This window comes from Delphinapterus leucas, chromosome 8, assembly GCF_059928025.1.
Source record: "Delphinapterus leucas isolate spDelLeu-1000000601 "Yukka" chromosome 8, BTC_Dleu_Yukka2, whole genome shotgun sequence".
In the NCBI taxonomy this organism is placed as follows: domain Eukaryota; kingdom Metazoa; phylum Chordata; class Mammalia; order Artiodactyla; family Monodontidae; genus Delphinapterus; species Delphinapterus leucas.
In genome coordinates, this window is record NC_143136.1 from 31,229,147 (window position 1) to 31,246,465 (window position 17,319).

At 37.9% G+C, this 17,319-nt stretch overlaps 1 protein-coding gene across 1 annotated transcript in view; it reads right to left on the reverse strand.

Annotated features, from left to right (window-relative positions):
- Positions 1 to 17,319, reverse strand: part of PARD3B (par-3 family cell polarity regulator beta) — a 1,040,415-nt gene that overhangs the window by 659,411 nt on the left and 363,685 nt on the right. Inside the window, exon 3 of the mRNA XM_022567488.3 lies at positions 124 to 295. Within this exon, the coding sequence (XP_022423196.1) occupies positions 124 to 295 (172 nt within the window). The remainder of the gene's footprint in view (positions 1 to 123; positions 296 to 17,319) is intronic.

Here is a 17,319-nt window from a genome sequence, read left to right on the forward strand (position 1 = left end):
CCAGGTTTATTTTTTTAAAGGCAAACACTAACAGGGTAAGTCATAAAGTAGAAGAAACTCATAGCCAGCAAGATGAGGTATTTCAACCAGGTGAAAAGCATACCACTAAAATAATACACCTACCTAATTTCAGAGCAGAAGGGGTTACTTCAATTTCCCCACCAACTGGTTTAAACGCAGCCAGTTGGGCAGCCACTTCTGTCTCAAAAGCATCTGGGCTCTGCCGGCCTGCGGGGTTTCCACTGGGGCTCTCGATCTTGTGGAGTGGTTCTTGTTCGTCAAACACAGCAATCAGCTACAAACAAATCCAACAGCACTAATTACTTTGTAGAACATGCATATCACATCAACCCTGTACCTAGCTGATTGTGATCTTCATTTGGTTTTTTAAAAAATGACCTCTTAAAACTGAAAACTTTAATGTTACTGTAGCACAACTCTTAATTCAACATTACGCCTAAAAGTGCCATGGTCAAGAAATAATTAATGGTTTGTATATTCCTGAAATAGAGATCCAGTTCTGGCTAACCCTCTAGAAGGAATGAAATGGCCGCCACCTCCCCTCACCACCTTTTCTCATATGCCTGAAAGGACTTCAGTATCTCTTTCATTCAAGAGTGCTGCCAGACATGAAAGTTGAATATGCAGGATTTGAACAATAGACTTACAGGGTAGAAGAGGACATTCCAGGTTTAGAGAGGTAAAGACGATAAAATCCCTAACTGTAACTGCCTTTCAGACACAATCATAAGTAGAACCATACATACATGTGTATATTTACACACAATCCGTGTTTATCTTGTACACATAGGTATCCCATTTGTATTCATGCCTGTAATTTCGTTATTTTCCTTCATGACTAACTCCATGTTGATTGGTTTAAGTCCAAAGGCACTAAACCTCAGAACTTTTCATTATTCCCATCTTCATCTCAATTTTATTTCATATGAGAACTATGCTTCTCGTCATTCATATAAAAACGTTTAACTGTCCATCTCCAAGTCATTTTTCTTAAAGTAGGGGCAACATACAATAAAATAATCAAGTAATTGGGCAAACACTGCTGTATAAATGGCAGAGGCAGCCATTTGCGTTTTTGGCCAGCAGACAGCATCACGATAGGAACTTCCAATGGCTCTCAGCTGATGTGGAAAAGTCCAAATATGAGTGCCGCAGGCAGCTCAGGGATGTTACTGTCAATCCAATAAAGTACAGTGAGCGCAAATTTAGCAAACTAGTAAATGTTTAGATATTTCCATTCATTAAATAAAACAAACCTACTTATCATTCAAACATTTATTTAGGAAAGGCACTCAAAGCCCCATTCATAGGGGAACCTTGCTGGCAGTAGTATTAATAACACCAGTGCAGGGTTAACCAATCAAAACATCATAAATTCCAAGTTCAGTCTTTCAAAAGAAATGAATACAATTAGGGATATGCAAATTGGCTATTCAAAAATAACCTTCATAATTGACTACTCATTTCCAGTATGGAGACTTCTTTAATTGGAAAATCCAACAATCCTCTCACCACGGAAAGAAATGCTACTCCCAAGGCATTATTTTTAATTCTTGAAATTGAGCACATACATTTTCTATTTTTAATTGGTAGCACTGATGAACCGATTTAAGATGACTTAAATGGATTAATAATGAAAGATTATTCTAGTATAAAAATAATCAGGAGAACTATATCTTTCTAATCGTCTGGCCAAAATGAAGAGCTTAACACTTTAAATCCTGAAAAGAGAAACAAAATCAACTTTCAAAATGTGATAGAAGTGTTATTTTCATCACTATTCCTGTGACATAATTTCAATTTTACATATTGGTGAATTCTAACACATACTTGTAACATTTATTTTAAAATACTAATCAACAAGGCAAAGTGGCTTATTATACTGGTACTACACACAGTTTTGTGTAAGATTTCCCTCTTGCTACATCCTTAAATCTTAGTAGATCCTGTGTGCCTGAAATAATGGCAAAAAGAAAAAAAGGATATCACTCAGAAGTATAGTACAAAAGCTTAAACTTGATAGCTCATAAACAAATCATTATCTATGGCTCTTATGTAACCTTCTCTCCTTAAAATACTTCACTGTTTTCCATACTACTATTATATTCACACAAGGTCAGAGCATATGCAGTAACAATGTTATACCTATTTATCTAATGGGAACACAGGGTAGTCAGAGAGTTTGTTTCCCAAAGTGACAGACTAAACAGTAATCTGTACTAGAATCTAGTCCAATCCAGGGATTCAGACCATACTGTATTTTCCAAAAAGAGCACTGTGAAAAGAGAGGCTACATTATGGAATGTTTACAGCTTGTCCAGGAGGATGTTATGCCCTAAAGAAATGTGCATTCTACTCTTTGGAGGTACAGGCAAATACACGACTTTCTCCAAGATGACAGTGAGCCCTGGAGGCTCCCCAAATCTCATCATCTCTTTGATTAATTAATTGCCTAGTCTGTCTCCCAATCTCATGATTGACAGGAATTATCTCCACAGAGCCTACTCTGGATGTCTGGATGAATGGATGGAATAAAGTCTCTACTCCTGGAAAGAAGCGAATCAGCTCCTGAATCTGTGGCACCCAGACAAAGGCACTGGTACCACAAGTGCTGGCTGATAAGAGACTCTTCATCCAGTCTTCATCTCAACATCTACAGTATATCCAGACTTACACTTGCGTCAACACTGATAATTAATTTAAACCCTATGCTGTAGGTCTCTGTTAGCTGGATTACTTGTTTCATCAAGAACACCTACATTCCTGGTGACACAGTTCCTGGTGGAGAGTGTTACAGAGATATGTAATTAACATAAACCACTGTTCTAATCCCTCAACAGAAGGCAGACTGATTTCCAAAGTGTCCAGTGTATGAAAATGGCCTTACTCCACCTTTAAACCCATTCAAAATTACCTTTCCCACAGCGATGAGCTGAACATTAAAAAAAAAAAAAAAAGAGTTATATCTTTATTAAAAAATTTCTGTTAAGGCTCCATTTAGACTAAACTTCTGTGGCATGTGGGAGATTTTCCACTGACACCTTAGGGACTGCAGTAACCTCAACTTTTTGCAAAATGCAAATAGGCAATATTTGATTTGGATGCCTTCCTCTTCTGCTGTCCTATCCATCTTCTGGTGCCCCTTCTGTTCTCCTTATGTGTTGCCAGTATTTTCATGTCACTCAGTACAGCAGTGACATTTTCATAAGACCACATGATCCAAAATGATCTGTTCAAACAGACTTTACTTCCAATCAAAACTCCCACCCCCACAGATCTCTATCAGCATTTAGGCATCTAATCCCCAGATACACACAGGTAGGTCAGTTTACAAATATGCTATTAACCTGCTCATCAAAAAACCAAAACCAAAAACAAGTCAACCTTCTCAAGACTCACCCCTACTGAAACCACCCCATTTCCCACCTTCCATCTAAAGCCAAATTTGAAAGCTCTCCATAGAACAGTTTCCAATCTCCGTTCTCCTATTCTTTCCTGAGGCCCCTCTAGACAGGCTCTCACCCCTCTCTTCCACTGAAACCGCCCTTGTCAAGACCAAAAACAGTCTCCACAGTGCTAAATTCAAAGTCGCGTCTCTGGCTTGATTTTAGGGCACAGTTGATCACTGCTTCCTCCTTAAATGGTTTTCTTCACTTACCTTCCAGAACACCACATTCTCTCAGTTTTGTCCTCAAATCCCTGGCCCCTCCATTAAGTTTCCTTTCACTTATCTCCAAAAACGTTAAAGTGAATACCTCTAAATTTGTATTGTGATTGAATTTGTCTCATGGCAAAGATATAAGTATATGCTGATAAATTCCATACTTCAATCTCCAACCCAGAGCTTCTTCCTGAAATCCAGGCTCATATGGTCAATTGCCTAACCTATCATGTCAGAAACTGAAAAACTGATCTTCATAAGCTTTTTACATCCCTAATTAATGGCAATCCATCCTTCTAGTTGCTCAGGCCAAAAGACTTATAGTAATCCTCAATCCCTCTTTCCTTCCCTTTCTCCTCATCTCTCATACACCGCACACACATCCAATTGGTCAATAAATGTCAAAATATAACCAGAGCTTGACCACTTCTTACCCCCTCCACTGTCACCTCTTTGGACCCAGCTCCTATAGCCTCTCCCATGGGTCACTGCAAGGGCTCTGTGATTGGACTCCTTGTTTCCACCCAGGCTCCCTTTCAATCCACTTTCAACACAACAGCCAGTGTGATCTTGCTGAAACCTAAGGCGGATCGCATCTCTCCTCTGATCAGAACCCTGTCATACCTTTCCACCTCACTTAGAATAAAGCCCAGGTCCTTGCAATGCCCTGTATGGTAATGGGCTCCCGGTGAAGGTTCTGGCCCCACGTCCTGATGATTCTCTCCCTTGTTCTCAGGATTCTATCCAGCTATGCTATCTTCTTTGTCCCTCTCTGTCTTTACATTTGCTGTTCTCTCTGCCTGACACAGTCTTCCACCAGATACCTGCATGGCTTGTTCCTCGATCCCTCACATTTTTATCAAGCGCCAGGCTTTCACTGACCACACTACCTCAATTGAAATGCCGCCTCTCCCCCTGCCCCCACTTGTCATACTCCCTTCATTTTTCTTTACAGTATTTGTCACCACTCAATGCTATGTTTTTTTCTTATTTGTCTTATTTATTTGCCTGTCCTCCCTGTAAAACTCCCTAGGAAAGTATACTAGATTATAAGCTCCAAGAAGACAATGATTTTTGTCAATTTTGTTGTTTGCTGTATCCCTAGAACAGTGAATTAGAGATGGTAGGCACCCAACATATATTTGTTGAAATAAACAAGTGAAAAGAAGCAAAAAAGGATATGAAACCTAATATAGCAATGAAAGATAGCTAGATTTTTCATGTGTTTTTAAAACGCTAAAATTAATTTTTTAAATGAATGAGTATAAATGACCAATATAAACCTATAAGACACTCAATACATCATCATCATTATTACTGTTGCTTCCGTTTTGTTATGATGGGGGGAGAAGTTCCTCACTTTCTATTCAACACCAGGGGTGGGGGTGGGGGGCAGAAATGGCTTCTGCTCTTGAAATGGAGGTTATGTGTTTTCTTTTCCTTTTCTGGTTCATTTTTGAAAGGGACAATCTGCTGATCTGGTTTCTGAAGGAGTGGAAGAGTTGAACTAGGGTGGATGGTGGATGGAGAGATGGGCAAGGTTAGCAGTTTGGTCCCAGACACCCCCTTGCTTGCTTTCTTCCAATTGGCTTTCTTCCAATCTTTCTTCCAACTTTGATGTTCCTGGTGTGAAGCTTTTGGATGTGTCCCCAGAAGTAGCTTTAAAACAAATGTGAATAACTGAGTGGAAGCACAGCTTGAATTGACATGCCATAAACTCAAAATTGAAGCAATCAGCTTTTATTTTACAAATTCATGTCAATTTTACATTTTACCAGCTTCCCATGCTTGATTTAACATGAAAAGATTTTCTCTTTAACTGTCAGTAAAATTAAGGCAATGACCTCATGTGTTTTGTACCTCTACTTGAGAGGTCAAGGTGGAGTGTATTTCTCAGGAAAATACCTACTTCCTAAAAAGAACTAAGGAAAACACAAGAAAACAGGTACGTTAATGTGGTATGTACAAATTATTTCCAATAACTATATCTCAATTGCCAATGCTGATGGTGTTTCCAATTCAAAGGTCAGGCATTAGTTTGGTAACTACAAGTACCCCCTGACTACTCCTTCCCCAGGGGGTATTAGGAAGGAACATCTGAAATTATTTAGAAATTACCTAGAAAATATATTATGCAAAAGCTTTATTTTAAAGAATAGTTCAATCTTTTTTTTTCGTATTTACCTTGTAAAGGTCAAAATAACGTACAAGTCAACAACCACCACCTCAAAGATCAAAAAGAAATAAAAGAGCTTTGGATTTACAAAATCCATAACCCGGAATAAAAGACTTGATCAAAAGAGCCACGTGCTCTTCACAATTTCACATCATCAATATCTCTTCAAGGATTCAGACCTATTTTTATACTCAAACAAGGTAAAGGTGTGAGTGAGTGTGTGTTCATGGGTGTGTGTTGGGGGTGAGTGGGGTGGAGGCAGAATATTAATGTCGTTGATAATACTCCTAACAAGCCTAAATGCTTAGCACAGAGCCTGGTACACAACGGAAGGGTAAATGTTAATTCCTTTTCCTCCCATAGCTAGCATTCCCTGGCTCCTGGACTGAGTCCCACTTGACTTGTTTATCCCTATTCTGTTTTTACTTTGTTGCTTCTCTTTAATCTCTTCATCACAGGGTTGACAGAGGAACAGAGAAAGTACCAAGATCAAACACATCAGATAGGTAATTTTTGTTTTTCTCTTTTCTTTGCTCTTCATCACACAAGAACACACAACCTTCAGACATGCAGTGCCGTTCTTCCACCTAGCAATACGTGGTTTGTGCTGTCTGTTCTATTTTTACCATAACTCGAAGCAATATAGCAATGCCTTTACTTTCTATACTGACAAGTAAATATTTTAATAATAAGTGCCACCAAGTACATTTATTGCAGAGTCCCTCAATATGCAAGATGTGGTTTGCTCTGTCGTCAGCCTGTAGCATTCTGTCACTTTTACAGCCTGAGTTTTTATAAGCTGATGCTATTATCTTTAGTCTACATAGAGAATAAAAAAGAATGATCCAAATGCTCATAGAACATAATAAACTGTATTTATAAAAGTATCTTTTTGGGATAAGCAATTACACGGAGAGATATGTGGCTCTATTTTAATTACATGTCAAGTGAACTAACTTACTACTAAGAAAGGCTTATTTGCCATATATATATATATTTTACTGTTTCATACATATTCCATGTTAGCAACAACTATCAAGTAGAATTAAAAGACAAAGAAAAAAAACAGTATCCTACAAAATAAAGCTGGAATCATTTGTCTCAAATCTTAAGAGACACAATTAAATCTAAGTAAGACTGTGAAATTACAACAATTTCACAAGTAGAGAAAGCACATTATGACCTTTGGGAGAAACACTGCAGAATTTCGTTTCAATGTATGCATCTGCTTGTAACTAAATCACAACTGGCTATTGAGCTAATTTTAGGCCACTTTAAACAAAGGTTTGAAAATGGACCCCTTGCCTTCAAAGGATTTTGACAGCCAGCTAAAAACATTTAATCTGGATTTTAAAAATTAGCAGGCTCACATTAGCATCTTCATCAGATCTACCAGCCTCAGAACAAGCGTGTAACAGCTCTGCTTCTCAGAAACTTCAATCGACATTCAGTAAATGAGATAAAACCAATTTTCATTTCCTCTCCAAACTGAAAATCGATAACAGGGACCTTTACAAACTTTACAGCTTTAAGCTGCATTCTAAAGAAAATAATAAAACATGATTTATTCAATTGTACTAAGAACCCCTTTTATCCTTATCACTTTTTAAAGAGGCAGAAGCCTAAATTGTCCCATAATAACAAAAAATATGCCTATTAAAAAAACACCCATATTTCAGCCAAAAATACATTTGCTTCAATTATGTAGTAAGTTATACTGAATCCTATTTTTCTTTTGACTACCTTGAATTAAAATTTCAAAGATGATGTGTTACCACTTGACAAACTTAAGAGAATCTCGAGTTTGCTTTGCTGCATTCTTTACTTTCCTTAGTAATAATAGCTCACCATTCATGAAACAACATTCACAACTCATTATCTAATACACACAGAGGAAGCCGGAGGAGCCCTTTCCTCAGTGCCCTTCACCTTCCACAGCAGTGGTTGGGCAAAGGGTCTCAATGAAGGTCAGCTGGCAGCCACCAAACTCTAATCCTAGGGCACCTGGGGGCAGCTACAGGAAAAGTAAACAGGTACAGAAACTGGGAGAAAGTTTTAAGAATCATCAGGATAACACAAATGTCAGAAATATTAAAAATTCAGTATACTCGTCAGTAATATTTCCACTGTCTCTGAATTACACATATTAAAAATAATATCCCCACAGGAAAGCAGAAGATACTTGGGTTAAACTGGCTGGGAAGTTTTCAGGGATGAGGCCAATCCACTGGGTGGCTTCCCTTGCCATTTACCCAGTATATCAGTAGATGGTTCCTTGATTCTATCCAATCCCAAGGGCTCTTAAAGTCTTGGGAGAGTGTACAGTATTAGAAATGAAGATACAAGTTAGGTTGTTTTACAACGCATGGACACACACACACACAAATGACTTTTTCTTCGAGTTATTCTTATCTAAATCGTGCATACCTAATCTGCGTTTTTGAAAGACTATTCAATTTGAAACAAGTATATCTGACACCAGAAAGCATAAAATAGCATATGGGAAAATAATTTTGTAAATTATAAAGCATACATACACTTACAATGATGTGACATTGACACTGAATATTATTCCACTGGCTTAGTTTCATTTTCCCTACAAATTCTATTCTCTGACCAAACCAAAGCTATAACTGTCTCAGAAATACAATTCGGCAATCTCTTAGCTGAGGCCCAGTGCTACCATAGCCATCAGAGGTTATGTCAACAGATCCTTGAAGGCAGTAACTTGCTGTAATATAAGAGTGATTTCTCTCTGCTGGAATTATCCCATTACAACGAAATGCCACACTACCTCTGGCCAGGTCCTCACATGTCTACTGCCAGTGCCCCAATCCACTTCTGGGTTCCACTCCAGTCCCCTGACATTTACCCGTAACACTACTTCTAGAGTGGTCTTCCATCACACAGATCTGGCTTGGTCTTGCTCCAGCTTAAAACTCTTCATGGGCTTCCCTGGTGGCGCAGTGGTTGAGAGTCCACCTGCCGATGCAGGGGACACGTGTTCATGCCCCGATCCGGGAAGGTCCCACATGTCGTGGAGCGGCTGGGCCCGTGAGCCATGGCCGCTGGGCCTGCGTGTCTGGAGCCTGTGCTCCGCAACGGGAGAGGCCACAACAGTGAGAGGCCCGTGTACCGCAAAACAAAACAAAACAAAAAAACCTCTTCATTATCTATTATGGCTTTCAAAATGAAGTTCCAGCCTCCCAGATGAGGCTCTCCACCATACTCTGTGGTGTTTCCACAATAACCTGTCCAGGTGTCTGTCATCACTGGTCACACAGCACAAAAGATCATTGATTTATTTACCTCTAAAAGTAAACCGTAAGCTATTTGAAACCATGGGTCACATCATTTAAAAATATATTTAACAAGTATTTTATAGCCCTGATTACGCACTCGGCACTGTTCAAAGTGCTTACATATATGATTTAAGAATCACAAGAAACCCTATGAGAAAAGCACCATTATTCCCATTCTAAAGATGGGAGAACTTAAGTACAATTGACTTGATATTCCAAGCTCCTAGTATGGTACTTGGCAGGTAGAAGGGGGTCAGGTAAATGAGTGATTGGGGTTCTCTGCTATATCCGAGAGGAAGAGCAAAGCCTCTTTTATATGGATTCTACACTTTTATGTGGATACCACCTGTGTCCTAATTTTCCATGCACATAGGAATAAAGGTAACCTTCATTACCAGGCATGCTCCTGTATAGGACAAAATAGCTTCTGCCCATCCTTGAGGTTCAATCCAGAACTGCATCTTACAATTTGTTCACCTAAAATCCACTTAGTACATTATAATCCCAATCCTGTTTCCTGGTGGACTACATTTACGTATTTGATCTTCTTCCAGAGGAAACCTTTTAAAATTGTAAAACAAATTTGCACATTAACATACCTAGTTTTGAAACAAACACAACTGTACAGTGTTCTCCATTACATTTGACTGCTAGAAGAACCCTGCTTATTTTGTACTAATGACTGCAATCCAGGGTGTATTGCTTAATTTTGTGGATTAATGAGTAAGCAATCAAATGTGATTTTAAGTCATGAATATAATAAACATACTATTCATTTATTTTGACAAGTATTTTAATTTATGAGACTTGGTTACAAATAGAGCAGTCTATTTCATAAAATAAAAAAAAAAAGAAACCTTTCTGCTTTTAAGATAACGCAACAGCTCTCAGAGAATAAACCTTCGTGGAGAATGATGACAAAGCCACCAACTTCTAAAGACAAATAAAGAATTGATAGGTTGATAGAAAAAACAATGAGACCTTAATATATCACTAAAATTTTCAAACAAAGAATGTCTTTTGCATGCACTTGAGCTATATGCAACATCTTTAGGGGGTGCAAGCCATACAGAACATTCTAAATAAACTAAGTCAGTGCTGGCCTGAGGCAAGAATCCCCTAGCCTGTCACCCTGGTAGCCTCAAACACAAGTTTCAGCAGCTTCTCATGTCCCTGAGGTGGCCTCATACTCCTGGTCTGAGAACCCCGAAAGCCAGGTAAATGAATGTACTACAATTATGAGCAAGGTCACAACTCCCTGAAAATTAGTCAGTGATTAATTGGTGCTACATTTCATCAGGCTGGGGAAGGAACAGACTCTTTAGCACGGACACATTTAGCAAATTGGCCTGAGCATCGGCTGATTGACCTCATGACAGGTCCAATGATGTTCTACCTTCTCTGGGATTTCAAGATAAGACGAGCAACTGGTGGAGACAACAGAAAGGTCAGCATGCAGCCTGATTGAGGGATGAGGAAGCACTCCCCTTAAACATTCCATTTAGACTCAGATCCTCCTTGTCAAGGATGACAAGGCTTCAAAGCCGATATTTAAAAAAGATTAGCACTGCAATAGCAGGTGGGTTTAGCTCCTGAATGCCTTCCGTCTGAGTGGTAGAGCTAACCTTTTCCTTTGGCTTCTAATTGCTCTACATCTCCTTAACTCCTGATAATGTGGCCAACCCTGCTGGGATGGGTGTTGACTTTGGGAGCCTCTAAATGTCAGGATTTGTAATTATGATCGTGGGTATATTACACTCACATAGAATGATGCCTCACTAATTGGGGCCTGAAGATGAAGCCTGGGGTCCTTGCTCCTTGTTCACAGTCACAGGACGTGACTCCGGGAGCAGCTGCATCCTAGGTCTTGTCTTTCATTGTAGAAAGATGATCTTTGCGAGTCAGTTGTAAATTTTTAACTTTAGTGCAAAAGGCCTTTCTAAAACATCTAAGACATATTCCGTACGCATAAAAAGTACAATTGCTAAATCAAAAATTAAAACATATTGAGCCTACTTATGGCAAAAATGGGATGCGAGCTTTGAAATGAGGGCTGGTCCCAAAAATCCAGGTTGCGATAACCATCCGCAATAACTGCATTTCAAAACCCTGTCTTCGGTCTGATATTCCCAAACCCAAAGGACTCTTTTACACTTTGCTGCTTTAGTTTTTTATGTTTTCCAGGAAAAAAGAAAAGTATGGGGCAAGAAGGTGTGGGGATCACAAACTCCTCCAGTTCCCCCCAGCCAACTGTGTATGTGGTATGTGCTTGTGTCTTGGTCGTGGGGAAGGGAGGGAATATGAACAAAACTTCAAAGGATGTTGTTACAAGACTTCTGAAAACACAGAAAAGACACACAAGGATCAGCTCAAATCCCAGAAAACTACTGTTACAGTGTTGGTGCTTTTCCTCCAGTCTTCCTTTTTAAGTGTGTGTGTGTGTGTGTGTGTGTGTGTTTGTGTGTGTATGTATATATATACACCTTAACACTACATGAGCCATATTACATAGCACACAATTTCGTTTTCTGATATTTTCACTTAGGTTTTTCTTGAGAGCAATTTTCTCTAATTTTAGTTTGCAAAAAAATGAAGACAATTCTTGACTGAATAATATTTCATAACACAATTAGCCATATCATAATTTAGCTTATTCTGCCATTCCGGATGCATGAAAATATAAATTATCTTTGTATAGGACTGTCATTTTCTCAGTCATTGATGATGTTGCAGACAAAATTACATCCTCCTGTTTAAAGTCAATTTTTTGATTATTAGTGTTATTCAAAATAATTTTATAAGCTATTTTTGTTTCTTCAATAATGGATTGCCTGTTCATACCCTTTGCCTTTCTTTTCATTTTGCTTCTACTGTTTCTCATCAACATGAATAAGCTATTCAAGTATATTTTGTCTTTTTTATCTTTGCAAATTTATTTTTTGCCAATTTACCTTTCAATTTTGTTTATGATGTAATTTTTTTCATTGCATGGTATTCTATTCGCTTAAAACCCTCTTTTAAATCTTCAAAGGTCCCTTGTAAAGAGGTACTCACCTGGAACCAGTAATACTTTATGATGGACAAGTAGTAAAACAATGTTGGTTTCATTTAATTTACTACTTTGATAGTCCCTTAAGAGAGAGCAGGTGGGAAATGTTTTGATTGATGGGACTGGTTTTTAAATCATCATTCATATTCTAAACAAATACAGATGGACAAAAGCTATTACAATAAACAAATCCCCCCAAAATTTTAATATTTCAATGATTTTATAATCCAAATGTCTGTCATTTTCTGCAAATTCTTTATGTTGAAATTCCACACATTTAATCCAGTATTAAAATGTAAAAAATATATATTAACAAAATTTGTTTAAAAAATTTTTATGTACTTGAAGACTCTAAGATTCCCTTATTTTTTGTCCCCCAGACAAGAGAAATTTCTATTGTATCTTTTAACATTTCTTCTATATCACCTACTATCCAGCCATCAATCATGTTTGTTGCTTTCCTGTAAACTGCCTCCCTGTCCCTCGTTTTGCCAAAGATTAAAAACTCTAGAAAGGACCTATTTACAGTAATGTATTTTAAAAAAAAATGTATGTATGTCTTTAACTCTCACCCAAGTCTTCTTTTCATTGTTCATTTAAAAGCATAACTGTCATAGGTCAGCTGACATTGCCCTAGTGACTACTGGGTTGCTAGCCACATTTCTCTCTTACCAACATAGTCTCTGTTATATTCTATCATCCAATCTGTTCTGCCAGTTAATCCCATCTTCAAGTAAATTTCAAGCTTAATGACATTTATTTCATCTACAACACAGAAGTAACATATGGGGCACTTCTTAACGAGTCAGGAAACAAAAATTCTCTCAGAGATAATCTATTCAATAAATATGTAAAGGTCTGTTTATAAATACACAAAATCAACTTAAAGATATATACCCAGGACAACTTTAATTCACTATATAAATAAGCTAAATAAGTGGTATGTCAATATGAGAGTAACAGAGGTCAGGAAAATGGTGTCAGAGGCGAATGCACTGGCAGTGTCATTTTAAGTATTATCCAGTTGAAGGGATCCACTGGATTAAGGAAAAAATTTACAGTCCCATTCGTAGGGATACCTTTATTGTGAAATGGGTGAGACATGGGGATTACAGTGTGGTATCATTAAACTCATGAATCTGGGACCAAGTACATAACCTCTGCGGCCAAGTGCAAAATGAAAGTGTGGAGCCCTTGTTCAAAAAATTTAAAGAATTCCAAGATGGCAATAAGCATGGGGCCCTGAGCAACTACACAGGTCACATACCCAAAAAGTTGGCCCTGCTTGAATCATGTGCCTTTCTAAACTCATTCTGGTTTCATTTTCCCCAAGTAATCTGACTGTGATTTGATATCCCACATTATTCCCTCAACAGGGAGAATATATGTTGGCTAGTGGATATGCAATGTCTAGTCCCCTTGGCAATTATTACACACCTGTTTATAGTCCTGGTGAACTTTACTAGCTGGAGTCAGAATCCTTGAGTCAAATCAATCCAGAGCAGTGAGAAGGCATAGTTTATAGAACTACAGTACTTGGGCCCTGTGTTGTGGTGGGGTGGGAGCTGGAGGGATGCTCACGTACATGTTTCTGGTGAGACCTCTTCTATAAACTCCCTATTCTTCAAAAAGTCTTCCATTTGAACTTCTAGCTCATATTTATTCACTGAAAATGCAATACTGGCTTAGAAGATAGCTTAAATCAAAGGGAAATGCTGGAATGTTTTTTCATTTAAATGCAAAAGAACACTATAATTATGTAATGTGATAAATATCACTACAATGGCAATCATATTACAATATATAAATGTATCCAAGTAATATTCTGTATATATTGCTTTCCTAGAATCCATAGTAGTTGGAAACCTAGACTCTGGAGCCAGACTGCATGAGTTCAAATCCTGACTCAACCACTTTCTAAACGTAGGGAAGTTATGTAGCTTCTCTGAGCCTCAACCATTCTGTCTATCTATACAATAAGGAGAAGGATAGCAGCTAACATCTATTGAGCACTTATCAGTTTAAACACAGAGTATCAGACTGTATTATCTCACATATTTTTCATACCACCCCTAGAGGTAGTTACAATTAATTTCTTCAAAATTGGGGATACTGAAAGGTTAGATGGATTACATGGCCAGTAAGTGATAAAGCCAGAATCAGAAGCCAGTTAAACTTCAGCACCTCCTCATTATTCTGAGCCTACCTTTCGAATTGTTGTATTACATGAGATACAACTTATCAGAGTGCCTAGCCATGAAAAATAAAGTATTCCTTTAATGCTAGGCCCTAGCTATTATTATCATTATCATTATTTTTATTATTGATCAAAAGCCCTATTCATCCTTTAAGACCCAACTCAATTTGTATCCTGGATAATATCTAGTATCTAGAGATTAAGTGTGTATCTAATGTAAGAATATACCTTACTATAGTCTAATTAAAAATGCACAAGTCAATTTAAAGAGACCAATTCCCACCCCACAGCAATATTGGACTGAATATTTGACTAATAAGATAGACTTGATTTATAATACTTTAATAGACTAACATCTAAAAAATGTGACATTTTCTTCAACACAATATATATCTATTAAATAAAAAGATATATAATGTTATTAGTAGGTATATCACCATGTCAACTGATAAGCATCAAATGAAAAATTAAAAGAGGATTAAAAGACGAGGATTGGGAAGTTACTAATTATAGCATAATATCTATCTTACATTTTGTACCTAGTTTCTACTCATAGGGTATTGACATTAGGATTAGGAAAAATAATTCCCATCCATAGAAATATAACCTACTTTGCTAACAAAACATAACTCCAAATATAAACTGCTTGCAAAAACTGTATTTCATAAGAGCATCTTTGGATGAAATGGAATGAAGACGCTGCCTTCTGTTACTATCCTTTCACACAAGTTTCATGACTGGAAATGCTGTACAGCATTTCTCAGAAAGTACTCTAGAAATCCTGTACAGTTAATCAACTTTAGTTTAGAAAGACTCCATTCTTATAATTTATTTTGTTTTCATAGAAAAAAAGACTTGGAAAGGTTCCTGTGAGACATGGAAAAATACAAAGATCTGTCAAGGATAAACATGTTTTCCTCCCCAAAGCCCTTAAAGTCAGTGAAAATGGTTTCCAATAATGAATCACCAAAAGAAAAAGCCCTATTTTTATTGGACTAAAATTCATAATTTCTATGAAACAAGAAGATAAATGGAATGTGGAAGCAAGCAACCAATGGAGAATGCCTGATACTGCACTTAGAAAACCCCATGACATAAATACTGGAGTACTGGGTCAGAGTCTGGGGAGACGACAGCATCCTTTTTTTTAATGCTCATGTCCAGCCCCTGTGTGCTGGGGAAAAATTGTTTTAAATGTGTCCATAACTGAGAGCTTTTTGGCAAGAGTGAGCCCATTTATCTAGTCAAATCCAAATGGAAGTCTAAAGTAAGCACATGATACAACATGCAAATTATCCTCAACTAATGTAGTTAAACTTGACAAACGTGAGTCAAATATCACACATCTCTAACAGTCTTGCTTCTAACTCAAAGGGGAAAAACATCATTTATATGTAGCTGCCAAATACTATATCCTCTCTAATTTAATAAGCAGGAACCGTTTTCCCTACCATTGAAAATTTATGCTGGTCTTTGGACGGGTTCGGCTGCCTTTTTCAGTCTAGTGGTCTGTGACCATGGAGGGCTTTAGCCAAAGAGAAAATGACTCCATAAATCCACAGAAGCTGTCTTGCTTTAAATTATAGTTTGAAAGCTTCCAGAGTATACGAAAAGACTTTGAACAAGAAAAATCAACATACACCAACACATATGTATTGAAAGTTATCCTGTTTCACAACAGGAGGCATTCCTCAAACTTTAGAAAGCATGCATCCATGCAGTAAGATACAGACTTGTCAACATCTCTAGAGACTTGCTACCTAATTATCAAGACATTTGGTCATCTGACATCATAAGGCATGTGAGTATATGTAGTACTTTTTTTTTTTTTTTTTGCGGTACGCGGGCCTCTCACTGTTGTGGCCTCTCCCGTTGCAGAGCACAGGCTCCGGACACGCAGGCTCAGCAGCCATGGCTCACGGGCCCAGCCGCTCCGCGGCATGTGGTATCCTCCCGGACCGGGGCACGAACCCGCATCCCTTGCATCTGCAGGCGGACTCTCAACCACTGCGCCACCAGGGAAGCCCCCGTAGTACTTTTTTGATACAAAACTATGATTAGGATATTTCTGCCCTTGATAGTTCACAAAACAATAGACCTATTCATTATAATGTCACTGGAAAGTAGATTATGTTGCTTTGGAGGATGGCATGCCACTTTTCTTCAGAATTCCTGTTAGACCTCTTTAAATCAGCAAAGGTGTCACTTCATAACTTCTCAAACTTAACTGGCTCTAAAACACAGGAAAAGAATCTTGAGGTTATAGATTAGCCATCTATTCTAACAAAATAACTGAGTTCTGGAAAAATTAATTTCTAAAGTCCTGTAGCTAGTTAATGGCTAAATTAGTCAAAAGCTAATTTGAAGTTACAGCTTAAAAATTTTGCATACTGTTAAACTAGGTTTTGAGTTTTCCTATGCACCACAGTTTCCACCATTCCGGCTTGGTGTATACACAACATACTCCACTTATTACTAGTTTGCCTAGCTCCTAAAATCATTAAATTTGAGACTCTTGTCTTATGTCTGACTAGAATATATGTGTTTTTCTCACTCTATACTTCTTCCATGATTAAAATCCAAGTATCAAATGGGACTATACTTTAAACTTCTTGCAAAGACTGTGATTTCATTGTCCTTTGTAAAATACGTGATGCTTTTCATAGACAGAATTGCTTCCTTAAGTCAACTGTTTGGCAACACTGGTAAAATACATATGCAGAACACGGCCTCTGTGATGGCCAATTTTATGTAATAACTTGACTGGGCCATGGGGCACCCAGATATTTGGTTAAACATTATTTCTGGGTGTGTTTGTGAAAGTGTTTCTGGATGAGATTGACACTGGAATCAGTAGACTGAGTAAAGAGGACTGCCCTCCCTAATGTGGGTGGGCCTCATCTAATCTGCTGA